At 36.5% G+C, this 17,066-nt stretch overlaps 1 protein-coding gene across 1 annotated transcript in view; it reads left to right on the forward strand.

Moving 5' to 3' along the window:
• The window catches only part of LOC135466540 (1-phosphatidylinositol 4,5-bisphosphate phosphodiesterase beta-4-like), a 69,720-nt gene extending 53,442 nt beyond the window's left edge, over positions 1-16,278 (forward strand). Inside the window, 15 exon segments of the mRNA XM_064744080.1 lie at positions 704-845; positions 1,888-1,972; positions 5,646-5,718; positions 6,167-6,270; positions 7,085-7,187; positions 7,739-7,903; positions 8,345-8,444; positions 8,978-9,082; positions 9,999-10,241; positions 10,595-10,823; positions 11,608-11,665; positions 12,721-12,896; positions 13,869-13,970; positions 14,901-15,045; positions 15,906-16,278. Of these exon segments, the coding sequence (XP_064600150.1) occupies positions 704-845; positions 1,888-1,972; positions 5,646-5,718; positions 6,167-6,270; positions 7,085-7,187; positions 7,739-7,903; positions 8,345-8,444; positions 8,978-9,082; positions 9,999-10,241; positions 10,595-10,823; positions 11,608-11,665; positions 12,721-12,896; positions 13,869-13,970; positions 14,901-15,045; positions 15,906-15,974 (1,899 nt within the window). The 3' untranslated portion in view covers positions 15,975-16,278.
• The last annotated feature ends 788 nt before the right edge of the window (positions 16,279-17,066 follow it).

The following is a 17,066-nucleotide window of genomic DNA, read 5'->3' on the forward strand; positions in this document are numbered from 1 at the left end:
CTGCCAGATTTTTAGATCTGTCTTGTTTCGTTTGAAATGAGGATGTGAGGAGGAAGATTTACCTAAGATTTCTCCAGAACAAAAGGTTTCTCTGCTGCAGTGGTTTGATGTCTTCCACCTTTGTACAAGTGATAATCTGCTTCCAATTCCAGATTTTCTAATGTTTATGAAAAGTTTTATTTTGGGCTAAAGGCTCCTAATACACTTTCAAACAAATTATTCAGTAAAATTATTAATTATTAAACAGGTATTAAATAAATACGTGGTCATGAGTCCTGGCCTTGAGAGGAGAGTGATCAAATACACACACCTTGTTCTTGCCTAAAATAAAAAACTCACCATAAAGTAGACTACAGGTCATGTTTTTAAGCTTAAGTTTAGTGTGTCAAAATACACATTCAGAAGAATATGAAGGCCTGAAAATGATACCTTTGATGCTAACACTGAATTTTTTTAATTTGAATTAACAAGACTTCAAAGAAATGTCTTTAGTGGACCTGTAATGTAAATGAATCAAACAGAATCAAGCAAAATATTTCACTTGAAATATAGTGTTTTTTGTGCCAATATATTAATATGTCTGATTTACTCACCTACAGTTCACCTGAAATGGTATTAGAAGAAGAGTAGAAAACTTTATGTGTTCATTTTAGTTTAAACATAATTTTATTTCACAGTGAAATTTGTTGTATGGACATTTTAGGGAAGCCTGACAGCAGATGAGGAAGCAGCCTTGATGTCATACTATCACTACACAGGGGCCACCACAAACATCCACCCTTACCTGTCCGCCATGGTCAACTATGCCCAGCCAGTCAAATTTCAAGGCTTTGATGTGGCAGAAGGTAGGACCAGACTTCCGGTATTGGACTTAGAGAAAACTCTTTACTTAAGTCTTTGCCCTGTTTAAGCCTAAGGATCGGTCGGTTGTTTCAGCCAATCAAATTTCCTTGCTTTGATGGCATTGGAGTTATTTTCCATTTGCGTCAAGAAATGTTTTGCATGTGCTGTTTAGCTTGTCTCATTTCTAAATGGATAATATATTACAGGCTGAATTTTTGGAAATCTATGTTTAGAATAACATTGAAGAAACAGACTAATGCTTAGGCTCACCCATGGAAGGATTTGAAATTGAAATTGAGACCTGGGTTGAGATCTCATTACAAATACTTGACACCTGCTTTTATGATGGTTTTAAAAGTTTTGGGGTAATTTAACTTTACTCTCTTGTTGATCATTCTGTAAGTATCTCCTGAGGCTGACATATAAGAGTTTGACAAAGTATTGAAACATCAAATAGGTAACTTCTCAGTTATTTCCTATAGATGCTTTCAATTTTTTTTTTGCCATACCTCACTTTTGTCTCCACCTGAAAGAGATTTGATAGTGTTGATATTCAAAGAAGATTTCTCAATGCCTATGTGAGAAGTATTGCTGCATGGATTGACTAAATGAAGCTTCAGACATTCTTTGTGGTTCGAACATAGGAGGTAATTCAAGTTCTATGAAATTTGGCATTAAACATTTTCATTAAGATCTATCGTGTGATCAAGGCTCTGTCTTTTTCTTTCCCTCTGTCAAAACAGAAAGGTTCATTTGTTTCCTCTTTTTTTAAATTTTTATCTCAACATTTCATGTGTTACTACATCCTTCTCTGTTCAGTTTAGAATGCTGTCAGAACATGTTCTCTACAATTCAGTAGTTTTTTGTGGTATATTCCAACAATGGCGAGGTTTCATTGCTGTTAAAGTTTGTCTTGTTTTTTTTTTGTGTTGTGATGTATTAAAGGGTGTGTGATGGTTGGTGTTGGTGTTTTTGATGTTCAGTTGTGACGGAATTCCCGCTGGTTGGCTCAGTTGTAATGGGTGCTGGATGTTTCTCTTTCAGAACGGAATGTCCATTATCATATGTCATCATTCAATGAAAACACCGGCCTGGGATATCTCAAAACACAGGCCATAGAATTTGTCAAGTATCCTTTCAACAGTCTGCCATTTTTGATGGGCGTTTTGCGGAAGTTTTACGTAAATGTACAGTAGGTTATCACAAGACATCGTCACATTTCATTGCACGTGTCATTTCATAGCCCGCTCTTATGGGAGCCGTTTTTTCCTTTCCCGTCTGTTAACATGAATGCCTATATAGTGTGATTGCCTTCCATTGTACTTGTCCAGGAAGGTTCTTGTAGTCAGCAAAATTCATTGCATACTCTTTGCAAGAAAACTCTTTGCATGGAAAGTTTGACTTCTGCACAGAACTCTGCACTGACTCGCATGCTATTGGTATTGCATAGCCCACAAAGTACCCCTGCACAATTGTATCAGCACAGTGACTGGTTGCATGTTATATGGGTTTGGATGTTGTGTCACATGTTGTTTCAGTCATCAACATTTTAAATCTGCACTAAGCGAGACATGATTGTCCTTTCAGTTTGTTCGCACCACTAGTTCTTTTCTTTGAGAAATCTAATCATACATGTATGACTGCCATAGCTCTGTTTTAGCCAATACACTCAAGACCCAGTTCTAATTCACAACCCTTTTCAAACTCATCTCCCTGTTCAAACCAAGCACAATAAATGCAACTGATCATTGTCTGAAGAGTTATGAGTCACTTAGGCCCGATGAATAACTTGTGGTTAATGAAATAATCACAGGGGGAAATACTTACATTTACATTTATGCGTTTATTGAACACTCATCATGAGAAGTTTTGAAGAATGTGTTACACTTTTATACGTGTTGTAACAAAAGTTACAGTTCTGGAATGTTTGAGAAACTTATCTTGCTCTTTTGACTCCTATTTCATACAGTTTTTTACTTCCTCTTCATAATTCATATTTCCTAACTCTTTTCATCTCCATACATATAGTCTACTCTCTGTTCCACCAGAGCATGTATTTCTTCCGTTGAATCATGGTTTAATATTGAGATATACATGTTATTAATGATGTTTTGTTATATAATTTAGCTTTTAATTGTTTCCAAGGTGAAACTTGTCACAGTGATACTTATCGATTTTGTTGTGTGTCCTTTAATATTGAAGATACTGATATTAATTTGTAATTCATAACAAATCATATGACAGTTACATACAGACTTTATTAGAAATACATACAACGATAAAGATGTTAACAAGGACAGTCTGCTTGTGGCCAAACTCCTACGTTAAATTTTATAAAACTAACTACAATAACTGTGTTTACATGTATTAAAGTTAACCTGGGTTTTTATAACTGATTAAAAACTGAATTTGAAAGAATTTTGGGAAACATCTGTATATGCTTTTTGTGACCACAGCTCAATTTATTTCACCTTATAGTATTCTAGTATTTCACAATACTGAAACTCAATAAATCAAGGTTTGAAGAAATGAAATATGTACATATTAATAGCCATGTGACAAAGTAAAGCGTTGGGGCTTTTTCTTTTTTGGCTCAAGTAAAGTATCCCAAGTTCCATGAAAAGCACTGTCTTGTACATTGGCCATGACTGTTACATACTAACACACAAGTTCAGACAGTATCCATTACATGTACCTCTCTCACTTGTCTGTATTGTTCATATGAAAAGATGTGTTCTATGCAATTTATGTTATGTTGTAATTCTGTTTTATTCAAACAGATTTTCTCAGTCACATTTGTAGCCTTACTTTAAATGTACACTAAATTATGCTGGTCACTTGGAAGATTCATATCTGTAGTATGTTTTATGCATGTTTTTAGTGTGTATTTTAGGAAGTACATGTAGATTAGATTTCTTTTTTACTGATATTTCTTAATATTGTACATGTGTTTGGAATAATGGACATGGTGTTGGAGTACTCAAAGATTGTTACAGAAAAAAATTCAAAATTATTGTTAATTATTTAACATGTACTAATAGCATATATTGGATTGACTTTGATATAGATATTTATCTGTTATCTTGATAACTCACTGAGTTTCTGCATGATCCTTTTATATAGAGATGTATCATTAATACAGGCATTTACATGTAGTGGTTTGAAAAAGGGTACTCAGCTCTTCAGTTCCATCAGCCATCGAAACTGACATATGTATGTTTGATTCACGTCTAGGTCATTAAACCAAGAAAAAACAAGAAGAATGTAGTTGTACCTAAAACCCATTTGGTACAAGATGGATTATTTCTTTGAAAAATGCATAAGATTAGATTTTCTGTTTAAAAGAAAACTTAAGTGAGTCTGTAGAATATCAAATCTCTGTTCATAGTTCAAACTTTCAAAAGAAGGTTTGAACTTAAAATGCCATTCATGAGGAATTTTGTAGAAGCAAAATTTTAGGACCTAGTTCAATTTTAAGAACAAAAATAGGTTAAAAAAATTAAATTTAAATGATTAAAAACATGCTCTTTTTTACTGTTCTGTTTGGGTGAACAAAATGTTCCAAATCTAGGAAGACACTATTAAAGAGGTCTTAAATTTCACAATGAATTTATGGCTCCTATTTTTAAAAAGTCTGGAAATTTAAGGACTTAATATAAAATCAGTTTTAGACATCATTCACAGAAGACTTTGAGGATTGAACACTGATTTGTGTTTTGTACTTTTTCTCGTAGAACGACAGTTGTGTTACAACATGTCTACATTTGGTGAAACTGTTGCCCTGGGCCTTATCAAGCACTCTTGCTTTTCATTTGTTGAGTATCCTTTTGTGGTGTGTGATACATGTAGTAATTTATGTGGTTTTATTTATGTTTTTTTTAGGACATCAGATATGTCATTATTTAACAGTATGACTAGCAAACATTCAATAATGATTAAACTGGTGTAGAAGGATATATTCTTAAACTGTTTTGGTTATGTTTATAGTGTGCATGCCTGTGTGTGTATCATGATTCATGGCACATTTACATCACAATTAAACCTGGAATATGTGGTTTGAGATTGGTTTGGGAGCATGATTTTTACATAGTGTACTAAATATTGTGCATGTACCATATTATCTCTACCTATGCATGAAAAGTTTCCTTGCCTGATGTTTCTCTGGAGGGTTTAATATGCCTGTTTAAATATGTTTAGTTTTACCAATGGTAAACGACAGATACAAAGTATATAGGCCCACTGTATCAGGATGGGAGCTATGATTCAATGCACAAATGCAGCACTTTATTAAACAGGTGTGTAATCTATGCAGAACTACTGAATTGTCCTGAAATATTTGCCCCCCAAAAGTAAAGTGAAATAAAGGTAATAAAACCTAGCTTTTGATGCTGAATTATACAGTTTTCTATTAGGTTACTACCCAACCTTTCAAACAAACCTCAAAACAAAATTTGTAACTTTTTTACTGTAATTCTTCAAGAATTTGGCATGTTTGCCAGGTGTTTATACTGTGTAGACTGATAAAATTACACCTTTTTGAAGCCATGAAATTGGGCAATCTAATCAGTGTAGTTTTGGCGCCAAAATAGACTTAGAAAATGTGCGTTAATTGCGCTGAAAGGTGCTCTTTCATATGCGAAAATGTTGAGGAATTAGAGTATGTTGAATGCAGTATGTTGGTAACGTATTAGGTTTGAGACATTAGCTCAAATTGGCTATATATCCTGTGGTGAAGAAAGTTGATGCAGGTGGCTTGGTCATTAGTTTCAAAAGGATGGTTTTGGTCCTTAACTGAGCCACAGCTATAACAAACGCCAGATGAGTCGAATATACCCCAAAGGAGGAAGAGTTGAGTCCAGTAACTATATGCCTCAGGTGAGTCTCTAATTCCAGGTGAGTGGGACAGTGAAGGGGCAGTGCTTTGCAGAACTCAATACTGACACCACCTTATATCAGTAACAGTGGCAGCTGTATTTTTTTAAACATCTGCTTTCTTACATGAAATGTCAGTAAAACTAATGCAGATCATGAAATGCAGAATAGTGCATCTCATGGTGAATTTTGTTCAAAATGATATGGATGACGGGCAAACACAAGTCCATATGATAACCAGGCAAATCTTGCCTTGAATTGTGTTTTTGCCTTTACTACAAGAATTTCATATCCAGTAGGGTAAAGGCAGGATGTCGTTTTGACTGTTAATACATTGTCTGAAAGTAACATGAGTCTGATGTGTGAAGGTAACATGAGCTGAGTGTAAAGTTTGTCATGAGAAATGTGCTATATGATTTTGACTCTAAACATTGATGCTTGTTGTGTTCAGATTTTTTGGAATGCTGGATGTCAGATGGTGGCATTAAACTTCCAAACAGCTGACTTGGCCATGCAACTAAACCAAGGCAAATTTGAGTACAATGGAAACTGTGGGTGAGTTTGATAGCATGTACATGTACTCTTAAAAATTCTGTGGCATATGTGAGTTATTTAAAAAGCTACATAGTGTTGTTTCTTAAAAAGTAAGTTGATTGAAAACTTGCACAGGAAACTGCTACTATGTGGGGACATTGAACTGAAAAGATGAAAACTTTCAAAGGTGAAGATTTGATGCAAACAGATTGATGTTGGTGTGTGGTAACTTGAGTCATTGGTGCAGGTTTTGTAGACTTGAAGTAATTTACGCATACTTTTGATACTAGTTTTTCAGATCCATGCTAATCTGGTCTCATACTAATTAAAGGATACATGAAAAGGTATTGTTTTAAGGAAAATGAAGAAAGATGCCAAATTCAAGCTCTATCCCAACAAAGTTATTTTGACAGCTATCAATGTTGATGTCACCATAACTGGCTACCTAATTACTGGAGTAACCCCCGGGGCGCATAATGAAAACCGTAGTTTAAAGCCATTTTAATGCCCCTAGAAGAAAAACGAGAATTTTTTTCTTTTTTTTATGTTAGGCCACATCGTATGCTCCTTTTTAAGAAATTTAGAGCAAGCATTGCATGTATCCTTTAATTACCATTGCAATATGTCTGACACATGTTAAACCCTGCTCTCAGTTTGGCAGTGTCTATTCAGAAATAGATAGTTTGGAAAATGCAAATTACACATGGTAATTAGAGTATAAATGACACCATACAATGCACAGCTTGGACCTGAATGGCATCGGATTGGAAAAGGTTTCTTGTTGGAAAGCAGCCACTACAAATGAAGTTTTTACAAGTGGAAAATCTGATTCCAGGTATTTGCTAAAGCCTGACTTCATGAGGCGCCCTGACCGAACATTTGACCCATTCTCAGAGAGTCCTGTGGATGGTGTTATAGCAGCTCATTGCTCTGTACAGGTAAGCCAGAACTACATAGAGATTTTTACAGCTATGGAGATAATGTGAGTGGAAAGCACAGACCAGTAGACACTCTGCATTGCAGTGTAATCAGTTGACACAAAACATTATGGAGTCAGATATAGCAATGCTCCCTCCTTTGCTCTCTCTCATGAGAGTCAAAATACAATGCAGAATTATTGTATTTCACCTAAAAGTTTAGTTTTTATCATGGGACATATTTTGCTTGATTTTTGGCTCATTTATCCACCTTATAAGGCCATTTCTCTGTGGAACAAAGAAACATGTATTATTTTCAGGCTTTTATGTGCTTGTGAAAGTGCATTTTTGCATGCCTGTTATAGCAGGTCAATGCAGTAGCGATTAAGGTAAGATTTCTGAGTAGGTGCCATACCTTATTGTTATTTACATAATTTCATCATAATTTCACATTGTTTTAGTAGGATTACTTAATGTACCAGAAATACATGTGGGCTAGGGTTAGCTCTTCTTCATAAAATGTGAAGATCTAACACAGGCCGAATTTTGAAGAGATCATGATGTTGTTTCAGGTTGTGTCTGGCCAGTTTTTGTCTGATAAGAAGATTGGCACGTATGTAGAGGTGGATATGTATGGATTACCCACGGACACAATACGAAAGGAGTTCCGCACCCGGGTGGTGCCTAATAACGGCCTGAACCCAGTCTACAATGAGGAACCATTTGTCTTCAGAAAGGTGATTCTATACCCTTAACATAATTCCAAAACCAGTACGGTTGTATAAAAAAATCTGTTTGAATATACTTTGGAAATGGAACTATTTGGACTGGGTCTGATGATTCTTTAAGATTCAACAAAATATATTACCATAGTTGGCTAATATCCCCTTATACCCATGTGTTAATATCCTCTGTGTATCTTTCCATTACCAAGGAACTGCTGAAATCATTTTTTTTTTTGAGATTCTTAACTGAGGGTTACTATTTGACTGTTTTCTAGGTTTTCCTAGAAACATTTATACAGAATCACTATTACACTAGGTACTCAGTATTTATTTAATTATAGTGAATTTTGAGTGACTTGTGCTAATGTAATATTTTTCCTGATTCTAATTATGAAATGTTATCACCTTTTAAACATTAACTTATACCTCTGCTGCCGTGCCATTTTGTCACAGGTTGTTTTGCCAGACCTTGCTGTATTAAGGATTGCTGTGTATGAAGAAACTGGAAGATTAATTGGGCAAAGAATTCTTCCCTTAGATGGCTTGCAAGCAGGTATGTATCTGTCGGGAAACTGGAATATAATGGAGCAAAACTTGCTTAAAGCCAAAACAAAAATATTGTAGTCCAAAGCCCCTGTTTGTCAAAAGAAAAAAATATTGAAATCTGTCTATCACGTCTACTCATTCAAGCCTCTAGTCCACAGTTACAGTATCCACAGTTTACAAGGAAGTGATGATGTTGTTTTGTTTTGTTTTTTTTTTTTTGTTGCTCTGGTTCTGCAGTACTGAAAATTCTTTACCTCCAGTGTTTTAACAACATATGCTATGCACTCTGCATTTAGTCAAACGCATAGTGTCAGTTGAGATGATATGATGCCATAATGTAAACCTACACTCAGTAATTTAACCAACTGTATCTTGTTTTAAAAAATACTCTCACACAGGACTTTTTCAATCCTTTTGTCTGGAATTCTCCTTGTTATCAGGTGAGTATTTGCTCTTATCCTGTTATCATTTTTACACACAGTTGAAATGTAACATCAGTTTTGATGTCTTCGTTTGACACAAGCCTTCTTAAACTTTCAGGCTACAGGCACATCTCACTAAGAACAGAGGGAAACTTTCCACTATCCTTACCCACGGTCTTCTGCAAAATAGTTCTGAAAACGTATGTTCCTGATGGATTTGGAGGTGAGTGGCTTACTCCAGTAATATATAGTGGCTTACTGATGGATTTGTAGGTGAGTGGCTTACTCCAGTAATATATAGTGGTTTCCTGGTGGATTTGGAGGTGAGTGGCTTACTCCAGTAATATATAGTGGCTTACTGATGGATTTGTAGGTGAGTGGCTTACTCCAGTAATATATAGTGGCTTACTGATGGATTTGGAGGTGAGTGGCTTACTCCAGTAATATACATGTATAGTGGCTTCCTGGTGGATTTGGAGGTGAGTGGCTTACTCCAGTAATATATAGTGGCTTCCTGGTGGATTTGGGGGCGAGTGGCTTACTCCAGTAATATGTAGTGGCTTCCTGGTGGATTTGGAGGTGCGTGGCTTACTCCAGTAATATATAGTGGCTTACTGATGGATTTGTAGGTGAGTGGCTTACTCCAGTAATATATAGTGGCTTCCTGGTGGATTTGGAGGTGAGTGGCTTACTCCAGTAATATATAGTGGCTTTCACTATAAATTGCTTTGAAATAAAAATGAACTTTTGACGAATATTGTAATGATGTGTGAAATATAATAATGACATTAATAATTGTACTTGTGCTGCACCTTAATGTACATACAGTAAAAGCAACATCTGAAAGATCTATTAATGGTTTTACATAAAACGGTGTACATCTTTATAGTTGTTATAGTTTATATACTTCCTTGGTCATTTAAATAAAGCAGTCTCACTGAATTTTGGTCAGAATCATTGTGATTGGTCACATTTCCCTAGCTGCTTTTCTAATAGGGCCTGTCAATCATTCCTTTTACCCCCAGGAACCATCAGATCAAAAGTATGCTAGTAACAGTACCAAACTGTTGAATTTTTCTGATACTTGGACTGCATCATTACAACACAAATGCTTTAATTACAAACGTTGTGTGTTACAGACTTTGTCAACGCCTTGTCAGCACCATTACAGTTTCTCTCCCAGGTGGAGAAGCGAGCTAAGCTGATGGCTGACATGGGCATTGATGAAAAGGATATCAGCGAAGTACCTGTGACCAGCAAGAAGAAGACAAGCCCCGAACCCAACAACACGGGGGCGAAACCACCCTCGGCTATAAACACCACAATTACACCAGGCAAAGCACCCTCAGTGGGGCATCCGCCCAAGAAAGAAGAGAAGAAAGGTTGGCAGTACCATGAAGATAACTTTTTAACTTAAAGGTTTAAGTTTTAAATATTTACTTGTCTGAATGGACAGGTAATACAGCAAAAAGGTGTGTCAACCAAAGTACTTGGAAAATATTTCCAGGTTAATCTCTGTTGGCAAATCGTTTTGTAGAAATAAAACATGTCTGATTTTCAAGAGTCTACAAGTGCAGTGAATTACAGTCAAAGAGGCCTTTTTGATCATTAGTATTAACCCTCGTCCTAGGTTTCTTAAATATGCTAAAGTAGCATGTTTAATTACTAGACAATTTTTTTGTTTACATGCACTGATTCATTGTGCCTAAAGTTAATCTTTGAGTCTTAAATGCAGAGGAGATGAGCTTTGACCCAATCACAAGAGAACTGCTGATGACAGAGAAAGCGTTTGTAAAGTTGTTGAAGAAACAGCAGAAAGACCTGGAAGTGCTGAAGAAGAAACACCAGAAGGAGAGAGGTGTGATGCAAAAGCAGCATTGTGCAGTGGTGGACAAACTGGTGGTGCTACAGGACAAGGAGAAACAGGCTCGTGAGAAAACTCTGGAGAGAATGAAGAAGAAAGGGTCAGTACATCTCGCATTCTGTCTTGTGAAATTTTATACTATTAACAATGCGGTAATTCACACAGAACTTTCGGTGATTTTTCAGCCACTGATCACCTTTATGTTCTGTAATTTCATGGAATTTTGCACCGACCAATCAGCTGTACGAACTGTACCACAAAAGGGTGATTAGTTGGTGAAACTTACTTGAAAAAAAAAATTTTGCACATTTTTTCAACAACTTAGTATAGCTTGGTGACTGATTGTAGGGGGGTGAGGTGAAATTCCAGAGTTATAGGTGATCTGCTATACTGTAATTCTTCAAACTTTTCACATTTTTGCAAGTTGTCTATTCAGGCATATTCTGAAGGGATTTTTCTGTGTTGGCAGATAAAATTATACTTTCTGTGAGGCCCTGAAAGTTGCTGTGTGGTGTGCCAAAAGGTCGAGGAATAAGGATGGTCCTGATTGTCATAATAAGATTAATCTGGGAAACAAAAGAGCGCAGACAATAGTGTGGATGGACATGAAATTTTATTCACACCATAGTCCAGACACAAAAGAAATCTTGTATCATATACCAGCAAAAGAGTAATAACTGTACCAAAATTTAGCCATATTAATAGCTCATTAGAAATACAGGGCCATGAGTTTGTCCAGTGTCAGTGTCATCAGTGTAAAAGTAAAAACGTATCAAAGGAAAACTTGTGACTTTCACCAGTATTAGGATGGGAGATAAATTGTACATTTCTTGAGTGTTCAGTTAACCTTGGTGGTTTTTGTTTTGTTTTTATCCATTTTCCAGGGACAATGAGCAGGGAAAACCCGAGGGTAAAATGTTGATCAATGACCACAAGGCTAAGGTAAGAATTCCATAATGGGGTATAGATTTGAAAAAAAATGCTGGATGAGGTTTACATTGTTGACTCAGAAGGTTTCTCTCACATTCATGTACAAGTAGTTTAACCATTGGAGCATGGGTAACAGTATTTTGTGACACTTTCACCCTAGAGTGACGAATTGGTAATGTAATCCTCATGTTACAATTGGGTTATCGTAATTAATATGCTCCTCTGGTTCAGGAATTGAAAGGCAAATTTCGGAGAACAGAAATCTAAATCTCTCTTTTACTGAATCATCATGCTGTAATTCTGTCAAGCCCTTTGCATGTTGGCAGGTTGTTTATTCAAGCATATTCTGAAGGCAATATTCTGTGTAGACTGATAATATTATACTTTTTGTAAAGCCCTCCAATTGACCAATCCAACCAATGTAGTTTTGTCTCCAAACTGAACCAATTTACAAATGTGCATAAATTGCATGAAACGTTCCTCTTTCATATGCGTAAAGGTTGAGGAATTAAGGTACCATGTAAAATCCATGTTTCAGTGCATTTTATAGAACATAGATTTTTCACTTTGGATATAGAGTGGTAAAATCTAGATTAGCTTGTTTGGATTTTGCACAAAGTAAAGGCCTAACTTAGTAAACTTTTATGGAAATTACTTTTAAAAATTATAATATTTACTGATGTGACAGTTTTGAGAATTGACATTGACACAGTACTGTGTTGAAATAGCTCTTGAGATTGTGAACATTTGTGTAACACAGTATTGTAAACAATGTTGAAGTAGTACTTGAGATTAAGAACATTTGTGTAACACAGTATTGCAAACAATGTTGAAGTAGTACTTGAGATTGAGAACATTTGTGTAACACAGTATTACAAACAATATTGAATACAGTATTGCAAAGAATGTTGAAGTAGTACTTGAGATTGTGAACATTTGTGTAACACAGTATTGCAAAGAATGTTGAAGTAGTACTGGGGATTGTGAACATTTGTGTAACACAGTATTGCAAACAATGTTGAAGTAGCACTTGAGATTGTGAACATTTGTAATTGTTTGTGTGACAGATTAAGGAGCTGGTGGCTGAGCAGACACGTGAGTGGTCAGACATGGTGGTGCGTCAGGTCACCGAGGAACATGGGCTGAGAAAAGAGCACGTCCTTCAACAGTGTGACCTGTTGAAACGACTCAACGAGGAGGCTCAACAGGAACAGCTGAAGGACCTGGAGGCCAGGCAGGACAGGTTAGTGGGATCTGGGAGAGTTAGGGGTAGTGGATTAAGCATGTACAGGTCAGTCCTGGAGCCTGGGGGAGTTAGGGTGTTGGATTACGGGTGTACAGGTCAGTGCTGAGGGACTGGGGGAGTTAAGGGTGTACTGGTCAGTGCTGGAGGCCTGGTGGATTTAGGGTGTTGGATTAGGGGTGTACAGGTCAGTGCTTGGGGATTAGGGGTGTACAGGTCATTGCCGGGTGCTTACATGAGTTAGGAGGAGTGGATCACAGGTGTACAGGTCATTGTCGGGTGCCTGGGTGAGTATGGGGTAATGGATTAAGTGATGTGTAGGGGTGATGTATATACATATAAACTCAGCGCAAATAACAGTCAAAACATTGAATCTATGATTCATAAGAGTACCAGAATAAGCTCAGAATTCATGCAACTGACAACCACTGAGCTGGAGGCCTTGAATCCAGGCCCGAGGTTGACAATGCTCTCTGAGACTGAAGCCACACTTAGTCTTAATTTCAAAACTGTTTGCTGTGCTATCTAGGGATTTTTGTTATATTACTAATAGATGCCTTAAACATTTATAACAAAATTAAAAATTAGTATTTACATGTACTTTCATATGAAGACATCTTCCTGATCCTAGGCCAGCTCTTGCTGGTGTAGTGGCAATTTTAGGTCAAGGGGTGTGTCAGATACCTGGCAAAGGACATTGGTTTACTAAGGTGCATTGGGCACACATTTTCTCCAAACGTTTACCTGACTTCAATTGTAGGACTGAAAGATTCTTACAAGCAAATGCATGAATGAAAGTCTGGTTTTGGAAAGCATCTGTGCTAATAATCTTAATGCAGATGATAATAAGCATCTCAGATCAGGCTATGTACAGTGTATTAACTGGTAATGTGTGCAACAAAACACAGGCAGAAAGTGATTTCGTAAAGACAGTCATAACTAATGAACATATTTTGCCTTTGTTGTTCACAGGGAAATCAAGGAACTGAAAGGCAACCAGGCCAAACAAAGTATGGAATCTAGCAAGGCTGTGTTACATGATAGGTCCATTAAGAATAAGGCAGAGAGAGAGCGGTAAGACAAGTGTTTATGTCATTTGCTACATAATTAATTTGGGCTCGGTTGTTCAAAACTGTTTCAAGACTTAATACCAGATTTAACTTTAAGCCAAGTCTTCAATTTTGTACTTATCCCAAAAATAATTGTGTAACAGTATATTAAATGTGAACAAAATCTGTTGCTTTTATACTCTGACTGGACAATTACATTGGCTGAAAGGTGGGATAAAATCTTAAATATAAAATATGACTTTATACCAGTATTAGCTAATACACTTTTGAACAACTGGGCCCTGATTTCCACACGATAAATGCACTAAGTATTATAAGATTTGATAAAATGTTATATCCATGTTCACATCAAGTGTGAACACAGATATTTTGCATATTAATGAATTTCGTGATTCTCATTGGTCGTTGGTTTCCGTGCATTAACTACTTGTACTTATATTGTTCATCAGTTTTGATAAAAATCTGCGTCTGGGTTCATTTTGTTTTATATCAAATTCGAAAACAAGCTGCATTTGCATGTGTTTTGTACAGTTGTGTATTTTCCTTGAATCTATATGGTCATTGACTCAAATGATATCTGATTTTTAATAAATTTTGTGTGCATATTCATTTTGTGGCTCCTCAGTTCAAATGTTGTTTGGTCCATGTTGTTTCAAGCTAGAGTGAGGTTGCACCCATGAAAGACTAAGATTTTCACTCCCAAGGTCTTGTGCTCAGCATTAAGGGATTATACCAAATATTGGCCAGCCCAGTGTCATGTGTCTCTAGTGTGTAGTGTTCCCATTATGCAACACTGCGAACATGTTGACATTGGCTACAGCCTTGTGCAAGGACACCATTTTGGTTTGACCAAAATTATGTTCAAAGAAACATTACCACATAGCCAGAAACAAAGAAAAGACTGATTGATACATGCACATTTTGTCTGTTTTAGGCGGATACGTGAGTTAAATGAGAACAACACAAAGAAGTTTATAGAAGAGCGCAAGAGGGCAAGAATGAAACATTCCCGCCAGGTGGACAGCCTGAAGAAGGTTCACGTAGAGCAGACAGAAATCCTGCTGAGAGAAAACACTAGGGTAAGCTCATTGAGTAGTCATGGAGTGAGTTACAGCAAATGACCCAACAGTTTGCTCATGACTAAGAGGCACATTTTACCTGATTTGAGAGTTTTATTGATCTTACAAAGGTGTGTTGAGTGATTTATTTATAAATTGATTTGAGTGGTGTTTTATGCTATACTGTGTTACACCGCTACGGTGGCCAGCATAATGGTGAAAGGAAACCCAGCAAAGCATGTGGGGAAACCCACGACCATCGGCAGGTTGATGTCAGACCTTCCCATGTACGGTCTGAGAGGAAATCAGTATGAGCTGGATTTAAACTCACAGCGACCATATTGGTGGGAGGCTCCTGTGCGCCCCCCTGGCATGCTATCCCCCTCAGCCAAAGGTGTGTTGAAGGCAGGGTGATATGGAAAAATTTAAGTTTCACAACCAGATGTAATGTTGTATACCATTTATTTGCCTCATGTAAGTGCAAAGTATGGGGCGAAATTTTATGTCATTGAAGTTTGTAGGTTCCTCATTTGGGATGTTTTAACAGTCATACAGAAGCCATGTTGATCTGTTTATTGAGCAGTACAGTAAGGAAGCTGATGCTACACACAAATTAATGCTTTTTAAAAGCAAATAAATGTCATAGAGTATTATGACCATCCTACCTTCGAAACCAACCTCAAAACACCTACCTAAGATCAACAGAAATCCCAGAATCAGACAAAATGTGCAACTTTGTTGTGTGCAAAATGTTCGGTCAGTTAGTCTTTCGTGAAGAAATAAACAGATGTTGCATCTGCAGGGTGATTGGTTGAGGAAGAAACGTGTGAAATTTTATTACATCATTTATAGCAGTTTGTGTTTATTTCTTTTTCATTCAGGAAATGGAGTTAGCAGAAATGGATCACGAAGAGGCTAAGCTGGCGATGAAACCTGAAACAGTGATCTAGTGATGTCCTTGTGTGTATAGAATACTAAGCTGCTTCCATTGACAATCATTCTACCTTGGATCTCTGAAAACTCTGGAATATGGGGACTGATGGATATAACCATGTGTAAACAACCAGGATCAGCCTTGTCGGTCCCAGTTGACTTGCATCCATGGTGAGGTCTAAGGATTTAACCATTGCATCCCAAAGGGGAGACCACCTGTCTGTATTGTTACCAATTCCAAAGCTGTCTGGCTTATCTTTGTTTAGTGCTATCTGAACAGGATTCAGGTTTGATGTTGATTTTAAGTCACAAAATAACTGTGAACTGATCAGTTGCGTTACATATTGTTTTTTAATGCAGTTTTTTTTTTTGTGGGGGTGGGGGGGGGGCAGTTAAAGGTTCAAGTTCCTTGCCCACAAATGCAACAATTTAACTTGAGGTCCTTATTTATTGACTTTATTTATTTATGTCAATCTTACCAGTTTCAACTTCAACAAATCCGGTTTTAATAGTATATGGTGCATTTCCATTTTAGCGCATTAGTTTAACAAATGATGTTCAATTTGTATGTGTACTTAAATTAAGGAAAATTGCAATTATTGAATGATTTCTGTCTCAGTTAAAGTGTTTCTTCTACTGTGAACATATTTCGAAGCTTGAGGCTCTTTTCATCACCAGACTGCTCATTGTGTCAAGTGGAAATATTCAACAGGAGACCTAATACTTATACATTTGTTCATATTTATGCGTAAAATTTCTGCTATTTTTACTTTTTTCCTATAAATCTGCCTCAGCAATTTTACATGTACATTTTATGCGAATGACATACTGTTTAAGGCATACGGGTTAGTTGTGCTTGATGTCATGTACTCCTAAAGCTGAATAGTTAGACCTACACAACAACAGTTCAGTCCTATGGTATACAATATTTAATAATTCATTAATTTTTGCATTTATGTTTTCATGAGATCATCAGTAGGCATAATTTTGTTTTTGTTGAGAAATGTAATAAAGTTTATAAAAAATTTAATATTTAGTATTATTTATGAGAATGTAACGGTTAATTTCTACTCGCTCAATATTGTGTCAAAGAGTTCCTGTATGTAGCC

This window comes from Liolophura sinensis, chromosome 6 (assembly GCF_032854445.1).
Source record: "Liolophura sinensis isolate JHLJ2023 chromosome 6, CUHK_Ljap_v2, whole genome shotgun sequence".
In the NCBI taxonomy this organism is placed as follows: domain Eukaryota; kingdom Metazoa; phylum Mollusca; class Polyplacophora; order Chitonida; family Chitonidae; genus Liolophura; species Liolophura sinensis.